Raw genomic sequence first — 16,816 nt, forward strand, 5'->3', positions numbered from 1 at the left:
CAATCAGATACACCAGTTGATAACAACAACAAAATTTAGAAGATGAAAATACTACTAAAAAACAAAAAAAATTGGATGGTATCTTCGTCGTGGGGTTATACTCACCAAAGAAAATCTTTTTAAGCAGAACTGGCATAGAAATACTCGGTGTGTTTTCTATTGTCAAGATGAAACTATTAAACACTTATTCTTCTAGTGTAGGTTTGCTAGATCTATATGGTTTATCATCTAAGTAGCTTTCAGCTTTTATTCTCCGACTAGTGTTGCCAATGTTTTTGGCAATTGGCTTCATGGTATCGATTTAAGGTTTCAAAGACTTATTAGGATGTGTGTGCTTGCAGATATCTGGACGTTAATGGCTATATAGAAATGATAAAAAAAAATGAATTTTTTTTGTTTTAGATGTACCATTATTTTCTATTTGTGGTTGCGTCTTCAGCGGGTGGAGTATCGCGACGTCTTTATATTGGAGACTACGGCGAGGGATACATTTCCCTTCATAAGTGGCCGCATAACCTACAAACTGCTGCATAAGCGTTTTACATTTTCTCGTTACTGTATGTATTTCACCTTTTTTCATTTGTTGGTAGGTTGAGACTTATAAACGGCCTGTGCGCATCCCGATGATACAGACGGGAGGTGTAATTAAGTAATAAAAGTGTCTATTATCAAAAAATATAACCGTTAAAAAGAGAAGAAAAAGGAGGAGAGAGGATGTGGTTCTCCCATGAACGGGAGAGAAGCATTTCTCAACTCTGCTCCGCTGGTTGCGTGCAGCTTGTACACCCGGCCGGTGACCCGGTGTCATGCCACGCAAGGATGATCCATCTAGAGCTTAGATACGAAGAGACTCTCCATCTCCACCGCGAAGCGCTCCATGGCTTGCCGCGGCAGCGCGACCGGCACCACAACCGCGTCCTCCCCATTTTGATCTGTAAAGGCGATGAAGAAGCTGATGCCAAAGACATGGTAGACCGGCCCGCCGAAGACCGGCTTGCCCCACCCGAAATCCACGCGGTGGAACCCGGCACGGCGAAGGTCGGAGAGGAGGTACTTGTTCAATGGCGGCCGGCCGCCCAGCGCCAGCTCCTCGACCCTGGAGCGCACGTAGTCGGCGGTCACCACGACCTTCGCATGCCGCACCAGCGCTACCGCGTCTTCCAGGGAGCCGCGCCGCAGCGCCGCAGCGTCAGCCAGCGCCAGCGTTGGCACGGCGGCGTTGCCGTAGTAACCTGATGGTAGACCCAGCTCGGCGGCTGCTCTGAAGTTGGCGAGGATTGCCAGCGGTGCCGGCGCGTCGTCGTCCGGCGGGAACTCGAGCGCCGCGGTGCGGGCACGCCAGAGGAACGCCGCGAGCGCCTCGAAGGTCGTAGCCGTGTCGCGGAGGAGAGGGGGGAGGCGTTTCTTGATCGCGGCAACCTCTGAGGGGCCGAAGGTGAATGACCGCACAACCATGTCAGCGTCCACCGGCTGCGGCGCCTGTGCCGCCGCCGCCGACTCGCTGCGCGGGAAGGACGACGCAGGCGCCCTAGGCACCTCGAGGAGCTCGCGGGACCACGCGGGCGCGACAGTCGGCGCGGGAAGGCCGCGGGCGAGCTCGGCAACAGCGTTGATGAACTGGGCGATGCCGATAGCGTCGCACATGGCATGGCTGTGGCGGAGCGCCAACACAAATCCACCGCAGAGCAGCCGGGTGACCTGGTAATAATCAACAATTCAACATGGTCGCAAATTCAACAATGCATATCAGGGCAGGATTTTAGCAGGTATGTATGTATACCTGGATGAGCATCAAAGGTGTGCCGAGCGTGCCGCTGGAGCCCTCCACTTCCAGTAGCAGCTGGTCCATGCACGGGATCGGCGGCCTGAGCCCGGCCGCTTGAAGCTCCGCCAGCCGCACGTCGGCTTCGGCCTCCACGAACAGCACCCCCTCGCCGGTGCAGTCGACCACCAGCTTCCTCCCCTCCACCTCCCTCAGCCGCCCGGCCAGCGGGTAGTAGTGCACCAGCGCCTCGCCGAGGGCGCGTCGGACGACGCCGGCCGGATCAGCCGGCGCAACGGCGTCCTCTCGGCCACGGTAAAAGAAGGCCAGAGACACGTATATGCGCAGAACATTCTGGTTGTCGATGTCGGACAGGCGCTTAGTTTCCCGGGGCGTGGGCGCTGCGGGGCCGACGAGCTCCGGATCACGCCGGCGCACCGCGAACACCAACGCCTGGTCCGCCATAGATAGGATGATCTTGAGCAAGATGGAGCTAATGCTCGAGCTTCGTTTGTTATGCCTTGTGCATACTGCATACAGCTACCAAACTTGGACTACCCGTGTACTAGTAGGAAGCAACAGCTACTAGCAATGGTACCGCGAGAGTTCTACGTTGTACCACGCATACATACTCAAAAAAGTCAAAGACGCCTGACATCTAGAACAAGTTGTAGAAAGTTCATATGCTTCACTAATAAATTCGCTCCCAGAATTACAGTTGTTGTTCTGGTGGGTTGATCCTTTGAGATCTTTAACACGACGACTTTTCGTCCGTCTACTACAACAAGTTTTACTATGGCAAGCTTTGCCCGACCCGGCGATAGAAGGGTGAGGACAGCTTCACGCTTTTGGCTCATGCTAGTGTCTGTAGTCATCGCTAAGTCGTCCGAATACCTGTTTATAATTTTATTACATGTTAGGCTATTCATACCACTGTTGATGATTATTAATAGATCGGTGTAATTTTTGCAAAAAAAATAAAATAAAGAATTATATTGCGTCTGTCACGGTAAGCATTGACAGTTCGCAAAACGAGGCAAGGATATGTTAGAGTAGGACTACTGCTAACATAACTAATTAACTATTGATCTTTCTAATTCTGGGGCCCTAAGAATTAATTTAGTTCTCAATTGACTTCTCAATCATAGGATTGCACCGTGATTCATGTTAGTATAAGTTGTAAGTGAGATTTTTTTAGTTCCAAATAGAGTTGTAACTGAGAAAAACATATCCGAATTGTTGGATTGCCTTGTGATTCATGATATCCACAAGTCGCAATATGAGTTGCCACTTCCCTGAACCATTAGATTGCTTCATGATTCCTGCTACTTGGTGAGTTCCAAATTGGTTGCAATTGAGATTCGATGATATCACCTAACTGAGTTGACTGAGAATTAGTCATGCCCTAAAATTATAACACTTCCACATGGCCCATGACAGCCTACCCTACCATACGTAAAGCCCGATCGACCTGGCAACTAACATGGTCTCGACAAATTTAAAACAACTACTTTCTCCATCTCAAAATAAGATACCACAGATATATAAATTTAGATATGTATAGACATAAGATGCATTTAGTTTAGACACATCTGCGACGTCCTTTTTAAAACGAAAGGAGTACACGAAAATGGCCATGAGCTTGCATGGTCAGCATCACCTCATCGATACAGATGCGATCACTATGACTTCTTTGACTTCACCTTGAACAGTTAACAACTTACTACCAATTGAAGGCCCCAAAGTAGTTTCGGATATAGGATTATGTCTATGTGTTGTTTTGCTTTCATGGCAGTCTAAAGCGTGTTGATGGCGCTCAGTGGCAGCGTCTATTGCTCTCCGGTTCCTCCCCACAAGCGGCAGTCATGGTGGCCGGAGTGTGTGGTGGAGGGATCCGATGCGATCTCCTTCAATAAGCCCGCTGGTGATTCGTGTCCGGCTTGTTGATACGTCTCCGACGTATCGATAATTTCTTATGTTCTATGCAATATTATTGATGATACCTACATGTTTTATGCACACTTTATGTCATATTCGTGCATTTTCTGGAACTAACCTATTAACAAGATGCCGAAGTGCCGGTTCCTCGTTTTCCGTCGTTTTTGGTTTCAGTAAATCCTAGTAACGAAATATTCTCGGAATTGGACGAAACGAAGACCCGGGGGCCTATTTTTCCACGGAGCTTCCGAAGACCGAAGAACATACGAAGTGGGGCCACGAGGTGGCGACACCACAAGGCGGCGCGGCCTAGGGGGCCCGCGCCGCCCTATGGTGTGGCCCCTCGTCGAGCCCCCGACTTGCCCTTCCGCCTACTTAAAGCCTCCGTCGCGAAACCCCTGATGCGAAAAACCACGATACGGAAAACCTTACTGAGACGCCGCCGCCGCCGATCCCATCTCGGGGGATTCTGGAGATCTCCTCCGGCACCCTACCGGAGAGGGGATTCATCTCCCGGAGGACTCTACACCGCCATGGTCGCCTCCGGAGTGATGAGTGAGTAGTTCACCCCCGGACTATGGGTCCATAGCGATAGCTAGATGGTTGTCTTCTCCTCATTGTGCTTCATTGTTGGATCTTGTGAGCTGCCTAACATGATCAAGATCATCTATCTCGTAATACTCTATGTTGTGTTTGTCGGGATCCGATGGATAGAGAATACCATGTCATGTTAATTATCAAGTTATTACATATGTGTTGTTTATGATCTTGCATGCTCTCCGTTACTAGTAGAGGCTCTGGCCAAGTTTTTACTCTTAACTCCAAGAGGGAGTATTTATGCTCGATAGTGGGTTCATGCCTCGCATTGACACTGGGACAAGTGACGTAAAGTTCTAAGGTTGTGTTGTGCCGTTGCCACTAGGGATAAAACATTGGCGCTATGTCCGAGGATGTAGTTGTTGATTACATTACGCACCATACTTAATGCAATTGTCCGTTGCTTAGCAACTTAATACCGGAGGGGTTCTGATGATAACCCGAAGGTGGACTTTTTAGGCATAGATGCAGTTGGATGGCGGTCTATGTACTTTGTCGTAATGCCCAATTAAATCTCACTATACTTATCATGTCATGTATGTGCATTGTTATGCCCTCTCTATTTGTCAATTGCCCGACCGTAATTTGTTCACCCAACATGCTTTTATCTTATGGGAGAGACACCTCTAGTGAACCGTGGACCCCGGTCCATTCTTTTAATACTCGAAATACAAATCTGTCGCAATACTTGTTTTTACTATTTTCTCTCGCAAACAATCATCTTCCACACAATACGGTTAATCCTTTGTTACAAGCAAGTCCGGTGAGATTGACAACATCACTGTTTCGTTGGGGCAAAGTACTTTGGTTGTGTTGTGCGAGTTCCACGTTGGCGCCGGAATCTCCGGTGTTGCGCCGCACTACATCCCGCCGCCATCAACCTTCAACGTGCTTCTTGGCTCCTCCTGGTTCGATAAACCTTGGTTTCTTTCTGAGGGAAAACTTGCTGCTGTGCGCATCATACCTTCCTCTTGGGGTTGCCCAACGAACGTGTGAAATACACGCCATCAAGCATATTTTCTGGCGCCGTTGCCGGGAGATCAAGACACGCCGCAAGGGGAGTCTCCACTTCTCAATCTCTTTACTTTGTTTTTGTCTTGCTTTATTTTATTTACTACTTTGTTTGCTGCACTTATATCAAAACACAAAAAAATTAGTTGCTAGCTTTACTTTATTTACTCGTCTTGTTTGCTATATCAAAAACACAAAAAAATTAGTTTACTTGCATTTACTTTATCTAGTTTGCTTTATTTACTACTGCTAAAATGGCCAACCCTGAAAATACTAAGTTGTGTGACTTCACTAGCACAAATAATAATGATTTCCTATGCACACCTATTGCTCCACTCGCTACTACAGCAGAATTCTTTGAAATTAAACCTCGCTTTACTTAATCTTGTCATGAGAGAGCAATTTTCCGGTGTTAGTTCCGATGATGCTGCTGCCCATCTCAATAATTTTGTTGAACTATGTGAAATGCAAAAATATAAAGATGTAGATGGTGACATTATAAAATTAAAATTGTTTCCTTTCTCATTAAGAGGAAGAGCTAAAGATTGGTTGCTATCTCCGCCTAAGAATAGTATTGATTCCTGGACTAAATGCAAGGATGATTTTATTGGTAGATATTATCCCCCGCTAAAATTATATCTTTGAGGAGTAGCATAATGAATTTTAAACAATTAGATAATGAACATGTTGCTCAAGCTTGGGAAAGAATGAAATCTCCGGTTAAAAATTGCCCAACCCATGGATCGACTACTTGGATGATCATCCAAACCTTCTATGGAGGACTAAATTTTTCTTCGCGGAATTTATTGGATTCAGCTGCTGGAGGTACCTTTAGTCCATCACTCTTGGTGAAGCAACAAAGCTTCTTGATAATATGATGGTTAATTATTCTGAATGGCACACGGAAAGAGCTCCACAAGGTAAGAAGGTAAATTCTGTTGAAGAATCCTCTTCCTTGAATGATAAGGTTGATGCTATTATGTCTATGCTTGCGAATGATAGGACTAATGTTGATCCTAATAATGTTCCATTAGCTTCATTGGTTGCCCAAGAAGAACATGTTGATGTAAACTTCATTAAAAATAATAATTTCAACAACAATGCTTATCGGAACAATTCTAGTAATAACTATAGGCCATATCCTTATAATAATGGTAACGGTTATGCTAATTCTTATGGAAATTCTTACAACAATAATAGGAATACACCCCCTGGACTTGAAGCTATGCTTAAAGAATTTATTAGTACACAAACTGCCTTTAACAAATCTGTTGAGGAAAAGCTCAATAAATATGATATTCTTGTTTCTAGAGTTGATAGTCTTGCCTCTGATGTTGATCTTTTGAAATCGAAAGTTATGCCTAATAGGTATATTGAAAATAAAATTGTTACTACAGAAAATGCCATCCAAGTTAGAATTAATGAGAATATAAGATTAATGGCTGAACTGGCGTGCTAGGTGGGATAGAGAAGAAAATGAAAAACTAGCTAAAGAGAAAAATGTAGCTAAAGTTTGGACTATTACCACCACTAGCAATGCTAATGATTCATATGTTGCTGCACCTCCTACTATCAATGGTAAAATAATTGGTGTTGGCAATGTTTCTACTCCTAGTGCAAAGCGCGCAAAATTACCTGAAATTGCTAAAACCGTCGAAACCGCTTGTGATAAAACCGCTGAAATTTTTTCCAACCTTGGGGATGATAATCCCATTGCTTTAGATTGTAATGATTTAGATTTTGATGATTTCCACATCTCTGAAGTTATAAAGTTCTTGCAAAAACTTGCTAAGAGTCCCAATGCTAGCGCTATAAATTTGGCTTTCACAAAACATATTACAAATGCTCTCATAAAAGCTAGAGAAGAGAAACTAAAACTTGAAACTTCTATTCCTAGAAAGCTAGAGGATGGTTGGGAGCCCATCATTAAAATGAGAGTCAAAGATTTTGATTGTAATGCTTTATGTGATCTTGGTGCAAGTATTTCTGTTATGCCTAAAAAAGTCTATGATATGCTTGACTTGCCACCATTGAAAAACTGTTATTTGGATGTTAATCTCGCTGATAATGCTAAAAAGAAACCTTTGGGGAAAGTTGATAATGTTCATACTATGGTTAACAATAACCTTGTCCCCGTTGATTTTGTTGTCTTGGATATTGAATGCAATGCATCTTGCCCCATTATATTGGGAAGACCTTTTCTTCGAACCGTTGGTGCTACTATTGATATGAAGGAAGGTAATATCAAATATCAATTTCCTCTCAAGAAAGGTATGGAACACTTCCCAGTAAAGAGAATGAAGTTACCTTATGATTCTATCATTAGAACAAATTATGATGTTGATGCTTCATCTCTCGATGTCACTTGATATACACTTTCGCGCCTAGCCGAAAGGCGTTAAAGAAAAGCGCTTATGGGAGACAACCCATGTTTTTACTACAGTACTTTATTTTATATTTGTGTCTTGGAAGTTGTTTACTACTGTAGCAACCTCTCCTTATCTTAGTTTTATGTTTTGTTGTGCCAAGTAAAGTCTTTGATAGAAAAGTAAGTACTAGATTTGGATTACTGCGCAGTTCCAGATTTCTTTGCTGTCACGAATCTGGGTCTATCTCCCTGTAGGTAGCTCAGAAAATTAAGCCAATTTACGAGAATGATCCTCAGATATGTACGCAACTTTCATTCAATTTGAGTATTTTCGTTTGAGCAAGTCTGGTGGCCTAATAAAATCCATCTTTACGGACTGTTCTGTTTTGACAGATTCTGTCTTTTATTTCGCATTGCCTCTTTTGCTATGTTGGATGAATTTCTTTGATCCATTAATGTCCAGTAGCTTTATGCAATGTCCAGAAGTGTTAAGAATGATTGTGTCACCTCTGAACATGTGAATTTTTATTATGCACTAACCCTCTAATGAGTTGTTTCGAGTTTGGTGTGGAGGAAGTTTTCAAGGATCAAGAGAGGAGTATGATGCAATATGATCAAGGAGAGTGAAAGCTCTAAGCTTGGGGATACCCCGGTGGTTCACCCCTGCATATATTAAGAAGAGTCAAGCGTCTAAGCTTGGGGATGCCCAAGGCATCCCCTTCTTCATCGACAACATTATCAGGTTCCTCACCTGAAACTATATTTTTATTCCGTCACATCTTATGTACTTTGCTTGGAGCGTCGGTTTGTTTTTGTTTTTTGTTTTGTTTGAATAAAATGGATCCTAGCATTCACTTTATGGGAGAGAGACACGCTCCGCTGTAGCATATGGACAAATATGTCCTTAGGCTCTACTCATAGTATTCATGGCGAAGTTTCTTCTTCGTTAAATTGTTATATGGTTGGAATTGGAAAATGCTACATGTAGTAAATTGCTATAATGTCTTGGATAATGTGATACTTGGCAATTGTTGTGCTCATGTTTAAGCTCTTGCATCATATACTTTGCACCCATTAATGAAGAAATACTTAGAGCTTGCTAATTTGGTTTGCATATTTGGTTTCTCTAGAGTCTAGATAACATCTAGTATTGAGTTTTGAAAACCAAGGAAGACGGTATGGAGTCTTATAATGTTTACCATATGTCTTTTATGTGAGTTTTGCTGTACCGTTCATCCTTGTGTTTGTTTCAAATAACCTTGCTAGCCTAAACCTTGTATCGAGAGGGAATACTTCTCATGCATCCAAAATACTTGAGCCAACCACTATGCCATTTGTGTCCACCATACCTACCTACTACATGGTATTTATCCGCCATTCCAAAGTAAATTGCTTGAGTGCTACCTTTAAAATTCCATCATTCACCTTTGCAATACATAGCTCATGGGACAAATAGCTTAAAAACTATTGTGGTATTGAATATGTACTTATGCACTTTATCTCTTATTAAGTTGTTTGTTGTGCGATAACCATGTTTCGGGGACGCCATCAACTATTCTTTGTTGGATATCATGTGAGTTGCTATGCATGTCTCGTCTTGTCCGAAGCAAGAGAGATCTACCACCTTCATGGTTGGAGCATGCATATTGTTAGAGAAGAACTTTGGGCCGCTAACTAAAGCCATGATTCATGGTGGAAGTTTCAGTTTGGACATATATCCTCAATCTCATATGAAAATAATAATTGTTGCTACATGCTTATGCATTAAAGAGGAGTCCATTATCTCGTTGTCCATGTTGTCCCGGTATGGATGTCTAAGTTGAGAATAATCAAAAGCGAGAAATCCAAAATGCGAGCTTTCTCCTTAGACCTTTGTACAGGGCGGCATGGAGGTACCCCATTGTGACACTTGGTCAAAACATGTGCATTGCAGAGATCCGGTAGTCCAAGTTAATTAGGACAAGGTGCGGGCACTATTAGTATACTATGCATGAGACTTGCAACTTGTAAGATATAATGTACATAACTCATATGCTTTATTACTACCGTTGACAAAATTGTTTCATGTTTTCAAAATAAAAGCTCTAGCACAAATATAGCAATCGATGCTTTCCTCTTTGAAGGACCATTCTTTTTACTTTTATGTTGAGTCAGTTCACCTATCTCTCTCCACCTCAAGAAGCAAACACTTGTGTGAACTGTGCATTGATTCCTACATACTTGCATATTGTACTTGTTATATTACTCTATGTTGACTATTATCCATGAGATATACATGTTACAAGTTGAAAGCAACCGCTGAAACTTAATCTTCCTTTGTGTTGCTTCAATACCTTTACTTTGATTTATTGCTTTATGAGTTAACTCTTATGCAAGACTTATTAATACTTGTCTTGAAGTACTATTCATGAAAAGTCTTTGCTTTATGATTCACTTGTTTACTCATGTCATTACCATTGTTTTGATCGCTGCATCCAATACATATGTTTACAAATAGTATGATCAAGGTTATGATGGCATATCACTTCGTAAATTATCTTTGTTATCGTTTTTACCTCGCTCGGGACGAGCAGAACTAAGCTTGGGGATGCTTGATACGTCTCCGACGTATCGATAATTTCTTATGTTCTATGCCATATTATTGATGATACCTACATGTTTTATGCACACTTTATGTCATATTCGTGCATTTTCTGGAACTAACCTATTAACAAGATGCCGAAGTGCCGGCTCTCGTTTTCTGCTGTTTTTGGTTTCGAAATCCTAGTAACGAAATATTCTCGAATTGGACGAAACGAAGACCCAGGGGCCTATTTTTCCACGGAGCTTCCAGAAGACCGAAGAACATACGAAGTGGGGCCACGAGGTGGCGACACCACAAGGCGGCGCGGCCTAGGGGGGCCCGCGCCGCCCTATGGTGTGGCCCCCTCGTCGGGCCCCCGACTCGCCCTTCCGCCTACTTAAAGCCTCCGTCGCGAAACCCCCGATGCGAAAAACCACGATACGGAAAACCTTACCGAGACGCCGCCGCCGCCGATCCCATCTCGGGGGATTCTCGGAGATCTCCTCCGGCACCCTGCCGGAGAGGGGATTCATCTCCCGGAGGACTCTACACCGCCATGGTCGCCTCCGGAGTGATGAGTGAGTAGTTCACCTATGGACTATGGGTCCATAGCAGTAGCTAGATGGTTGTCTTCTCCTCATTGTGCTTCATTGTTGGATCTTGTGAGCTGCCTAACATGATCAAGATCATCTATCTGTAATACTCTATGTTGTGTTTGTCGGGATCCGATGGATAGAGAATACCATGTCATGTTAATTATCAAGTTATTACATATGTGTTGTTTATGATCTTGCATGCTCTCCGTTACTAGTAGAGGCTCTGGCCAAGTTTTTACTCTTAACTCCAAGAGGGAGTATTTATGCTCGATAGTGGGTTCATGCCCGCATTGACACCAGGACGAGTGACGTAAAGTTCTAAGGTTGTGTTGTGCTGTTGCCACTAGGGATAAAACATTGGCGCTATGTCCGAGGATGTAGTTGTTGATTACATTACGCACCATACTTAATGCAATTGTCCGTTGCTTAGCAACTTAATACCTGGAGGGGGTTCGGATGATAACCCGAAGGTGGACTTTTTAGGCATAGATGCGGTTGGATGGCGGTCTATGTACTTTGTCGTAATGCCCAATTAAATCTCACTATACTTATCATGTCATGTATGTGCATTGTTATGCCCTCTCTATTTGTTAATTGCCCGACCGTAATTTGTTCACCCAACATGCTTTTATCTTATGGGAGAGACACCTCTAGTGAACCGTGGACCCCGGTCCATTCTTTTAATACTGAAATACAAATCTGTCTGCAATACTTGTTTTTACTATTTTCTCTGCAAACAATCATCTTCCACACAATACGGTTAATCCTTTGTTACAGCAAGCCGGTGAGATTGACAACCTCACTGTTTCGTTGGGGCAAAGTACTTTGATTGTGTTGTGCAGGTTCCACATTGGCGCCGGAATCTCTGGTGTTGCGCCGCACTACATCCCGCCGCCATCAACCTTCAACGTGCTTCTTGGCTCCTCCTGGTTCGATAAACATTGGTTTCTTTCTGAGGGAAAACTTGCTGCTGTGCGCATCATACCTTCCTCTTGGGGTTGCCCAACGAACGTGTGAAATACACGCCATCACTTGTCTAGCTGCTTCGTCTATTCTTTTTTGTCACCATGGCGGCGGAGAAAAGGAGGAGAGGAGGCTATGCTTGGACGGCAGGAGTCTTGGAGGACTGGCATCGGCGACCGTGACTTTTCTTCTCCTACCTTGTGAACCTCATCTACTGCTGGAGCCTCGGTTCCTTCTTCAGTGATATTTCTCCAGCAAGTTTTTTGGGTGGCTATGGTGGTACTCTGGCATCATGTGGTTTCGTCGGGAATTTCCTACGTCCCTCCTACAACCTCCGGCGGGAGGCCCTCTCTACCTTGCCCGGTCATGACAAGGACGCAGCTGGTATTGGCGGCATATGCATCGCCGGCGAGGTCAAAGTTTTCTTAAGGACCCGATTGCGTTTCTACTATATCTTTCAGGGTCTTTGCTACAAACTAGGAGGACACAGTTGTAATTTATTATTTCTTTCAGGTCCTTTCTACAATATTGTAACACTTGTGTTATATTAATGCCAATTATGGGACCTTCGGTCCCTTCTCTTGTTCAAAAAAAGGACATCAAGGACAGGATATCTCCAAGTTTGTCAACGGATTTCGTAGGACAAAGTTGCAAGCCCTGCATTGACTTAGTGCATAGTATTAGCCTCGCAGGAGAAACCACCCTTCGTGAGTAATCGTCGCCCCTGCGATACCCTCGAAGTTGCCTACAATGTTCAACGCATCAGAAGGAGAAAAACATGGATATAGAGACACCCAGCAAACCCACTACAAGAAAAACCACCCTACAACAACACTTGATTTACAACCCTTTGGATATGCGTTGCAAACTTTTAGCTTAGATACATATATATCCGCTGCCCCTGCATCCGTTCCATAACACGCGATTAGTTGGAAAAGGTGGAAAAGCGCGCTTGTTGAAAATTTTAGATCCCGCAGCGGGAGCTATTGGCGCCTACACAAAAAATAAGTTTTTGGCTTTGCCTACATGAAAATTCCTCTTATATATGCAGCTGGGCCCATGACCGAGGGAATTTCTACCTTATATCTATCTACTCCCATCCTCTACCCTACAACTGCAATCCAGATCTTGCTAGTCCGATCTACCAGACTCTTGCACGCCGCCTCCCACCGCCGAGACCCTCCCCTCCCCCGCACATCTCCTGCTCCTCCTCATCCCGGGCATCATCTTCTCGTCCGCCCTCATCGTCGTCTCGAGAGGAATATGACGGTCCTCATCGTTGGCCATCTGGGCCGCGGATCGGCATGCCTCTCACTCCTTGGACAGCGGATGTACTTATGGGGTCGATGCACCTGCAGTCTAGTAGGCCGTTAGATTCCACGCCGGTGTAACCAGGCAATACAGGTAGGAAGATGCTCCTGATATTGGTGTTTCTCTAATCTGTACAGGCAGGAAGACGCAGCAGGGCTAGGTGTGGTGGATCTGTACTGCTTCTAACGGAGGTTTGATTAATAGTAGTGATGTTCGGTTTGAAACTACACTGGTGATTTTGGTTTACAAGCAATACACGATGTGTCCATCATGTAGTAACCTGTTTGATACTGGTTTTAGTCTGTGATCTGCTGGAGCAGGTGTGATTCTTTTTTTTCCATTCTGATCCCTAATCAATTGAATCAGTTTTTTGTCCTACAGCAAGAATAATATTTGGGTATAATTCCCGCATGTGTACTGGACGAACTTAACATCACGCGTTGGAGATTTAGGTCTGGTAGTAACTATGGGAGACGTGGAATTATGTGATTGTGTGCCTTGCATATTTTGTGCCCATGTGAGGTGGTTCAAGTTGCCAATTCATTGCTACTTTTAGCTAATCTATTGTATTGTATTACCCCTCTTAGGTTTCTTGTCCTCACGTATGGATAATTGAAGCCAGAAAGAACCAATTGTAATCAGAAGACATGCGCGAAGGACTAAAGGTTTTTACTATCACAGATTGATTCAATTGTACTCCATTAAATAAATTTAGTGCCTTATGTGTGCAGCTTGCAGATTTCCTGGTCTACTATTATGATTGTGTGATCCATTCCTCGCTCTGTAGGTAAGCATGCTTTCGTTGGAAAAATGAACTTAGAAAAATGGTTATCTCCTGATTTTGGCATGTACAGACATCTTATATTTTTGATAGAAAATAATTTTCTTATTAATATTTTAAATAATATGCATACCGTAAATGTTAAATGCTTCGTATATGCAGCTTTAATACTTTTAGTTCTTTTTAAGGAGGAATTGGATAGATTTATTTTTTCAACCTTTACTTACATGGCTTCCTTGCTCACAGTAGATTACTAAAGCTGGTTGGAGCTAGGCAGGCCACCAGCAAGTGAAGTATTACTTGTCGCTATATCCTAATGTGTACGACTCTTTTTATCTATTACACTTTTCTTTGTGTATATGGTCAACCAGTGCAATACAAGGTTCCTTGTCTAAGCTTCTTGCCTATGCTCCTGTGATCTAGATGTACAGACTGCAGAACATAACCGTGCGCAGCAAACAGTTGATATTTGGTTTGCAGATTGAGTACCTGCATCATTTTTTTAGAATGCAAGTAGTTTGTAAGTGACTGGTTAGTAGTACTTCTGTTGTCAAAAAATTCTGCCCGATTCTCCTGGATAGAGGTATTCTGTCCACCTTAAAGTTTATTGTGAAAATTAATGATACAAATATTGCAGGCAGTGAAATATTGTTAATTGAACAACTTGACGTACAATTGATTATTGGAAACATTTCACTTGGGGCACATTTTAGTAGTTCAAATAGGTTTCCGGGTCAATGATTGGCTTATGTATCTAATAAGACATTATGGTTCTATGTTATATGTTTTTCCATAAAGTTATTTTCGTTTTATTAATTTAAATTGTGAACACACATTTTATATAAGTAGGACTTAACCTACTTAATTTTCCGCTGCAGGAGGTAAACTTAAAAAGACTACTGTATGGTCAACTTCCATATATCAAGAATCCAACGAGGAGGAGGCATGGAGAAGGCAAACAAATGATTTCACTTTATTTCTAGGTTTTGTTTGATTAAAAAAATGTGTCCGGAAAGCTAGATAAATTAGTGTTCAATGTTCACTTTCTATCAGGTTGATGTATGTAACTCAGATTGTGTTTTCGAATTTCATTGAATAAAGCTTTATGATTTATTTATAATTATCCTTGAGTTAAGATTGATGTGTTTCTTAAATTGTAACAAAATAGTATGCTTGTAAAATCTGAAGTTCAAGTGTCATTTAGAAGAACGGGAAGAGTGTCAAAACTGATTTGTGGTTATCAAATTATATCTATAAACTATATAGCTGCATGGCAATTCCAGTAGGGTAGGCAACAACGTATAAAACTGTTGCTAAGCTCTATTTCTATTCGTTGCTATCTACCAACGCCCACGTTACCAACGGACGTATATGCGTTGCATTGTACCCTTGCAACACCCAAAAACGCAACGCATCTTTATTCGTTGGTAGAGGCGCTAGCAACGCCTAAATAGACATTTAGATACAGATAAATGCGTTGTTGTAGGAGGGGTTCTGTTGTAGTGACCTTTGACATAAGGAAGACAAGTCATGATCTAGCTCTACACTCTACCATTGACCTTGGGACACCGGTTCAAGACGTGCTAAATATATATTACACCCTCCGTCCACAAATAAGTGTACACACGGGGTTTTCAAGATAAATTATGGGGTGGGGTAAAAAAATACATCGGGAAGATGCAAATCAATATCTCTTCATTCTTTAATTCTTTCACCTCCAATGAGCTAAGTGCAGGTTGAAATCAAGGAAAACATGTAGCAGTATATTTTTCTACTTTAATGTGCATTGAAAATGTAGCAGTATATTTTTTTGTGGATAAAATTTTAAGCTAGATGTCCACTTATTTGTGGATGGAGCGAGTATATTCCCGAGGGAGAGTGTCTACACTGTGAGCTGGGCAAGAGTTGACCATATATAGCCCATTAGTATCATTGCTCTGTACTGAAGCATGCTTGGGAGCTAGATGTGGATCGTGCAATTTAAAATTGCTCGCGTCTAACGCGCCACCAGCGAGGTTACAGAGAGAGGACTAGCTCTCGTAATACTCCATGTGCATTACTGGTACAGGAAATAAATTAGTGGACGGCTCACGACCGCGCCTAATGATACAAGGAAATAACTTGGGGAGAAGCCACTGAAGCGCATCAAGCAGAAAGACGAGAGAGAGAGATCGATGGCGCAATGGTGGGACGAGTGGGAGCTGCGCATCCTCGTCGCAGCCAGCCTCAGCGCCCAATACTTTTGGCATTATTCGCCGGCGTTCGCAAGTTTCACATCCCGTCGTGGCTGAGGTTTTCGTTCCGGCTGGCGCACATCGGCAGCGACGCTCCGGCGCTCTTCTCAAAAAAAAAAAAAAAAAAAAAAAAACCGTGAATCGGAACTGTTGTGGCACTGATCGTGCTCATGCTGTCATGCACCTTGGCGGACAGCACTACGGGAGAACTGCCGTACGCCGACGGCCAGGCGATGTGCCGACGGCCAAATGTCGGGGCCGTCGGCACAGTAGCCTCCGGAGCGCGGCGACGAGGATGACCGTCGGCGTTAAATTGGCCGTCGGTACAGGCTGGAGGTGCCGACGGTCACCGTCGGCTACAGCTCCGGCCGTCGGCACAGGACTCGGTCCGGCCGTCGGCACAACTTTTTTTTTTCTTTTTTTCCACTACAGACCGTGCTCGACGGTTAAACCGTCGGCATTGCTTTTTCCTATTTCTCAACGGCAGTCTTCAAAAAAGCATAACTAAATCATTCTAACTGAGAAAAATAAGTTATAATATATCAAATTTTGCAGAAAAACAAGATCTATCATAGAAAAATATCAAAAATGGAATATTTCAAATACCTAAATAAATTTTCTTATAAATGAGCTATAATGTTCGAGGTTTCATGGCTTTCACATACGCCAAAAATAAAAAAAATGGTCGCTCG

At 43.2% G+C, this 16,816-nt stretch overlaps 1 protein-coding gene across 1 annotated transcript; it reads right to left on the reverse strand.

The window, feature by feature from the left end:
• Window positions 1-828: 828 nt before the first annotated feature.
• On the reverse strand, window positions 829-2,227 carry LOC124671145 (benzyl alcohol O-benzoyltransferase-like). Its single transcript, XM_047207563.1, has 2 exons — window positions 1,781-2,227; window positions 829-1,698 (listed from the first exon to the last, which is right to left on the reverse strand). Exons 1-2 carry the CDS (start codon window positions 2,225-2,227, stop codon window positions 829-831), a joined length of 1,317 nt encoding a protein of 438 aa, XP_047063519.1.
• Between the last annotated feature and the right edge of the window lie 14,589 nt (window positions 2,228-16,816).

This window comes from Lolium rigidum, chromosome 7 (genome assembly GCF_022539505.1).
Source record: "Lolium rigidum isolate FL_2022 chromosome 7, APGP_CSIRO_Lrig_0.1, whole genome shotgun sequence".
Lineage (NCBI taxonomy): Eukaryota > Viridiplantae > Streptophyta > Magnoliopsida > Poales > Poaceae > Lolium > Lolium rigidum.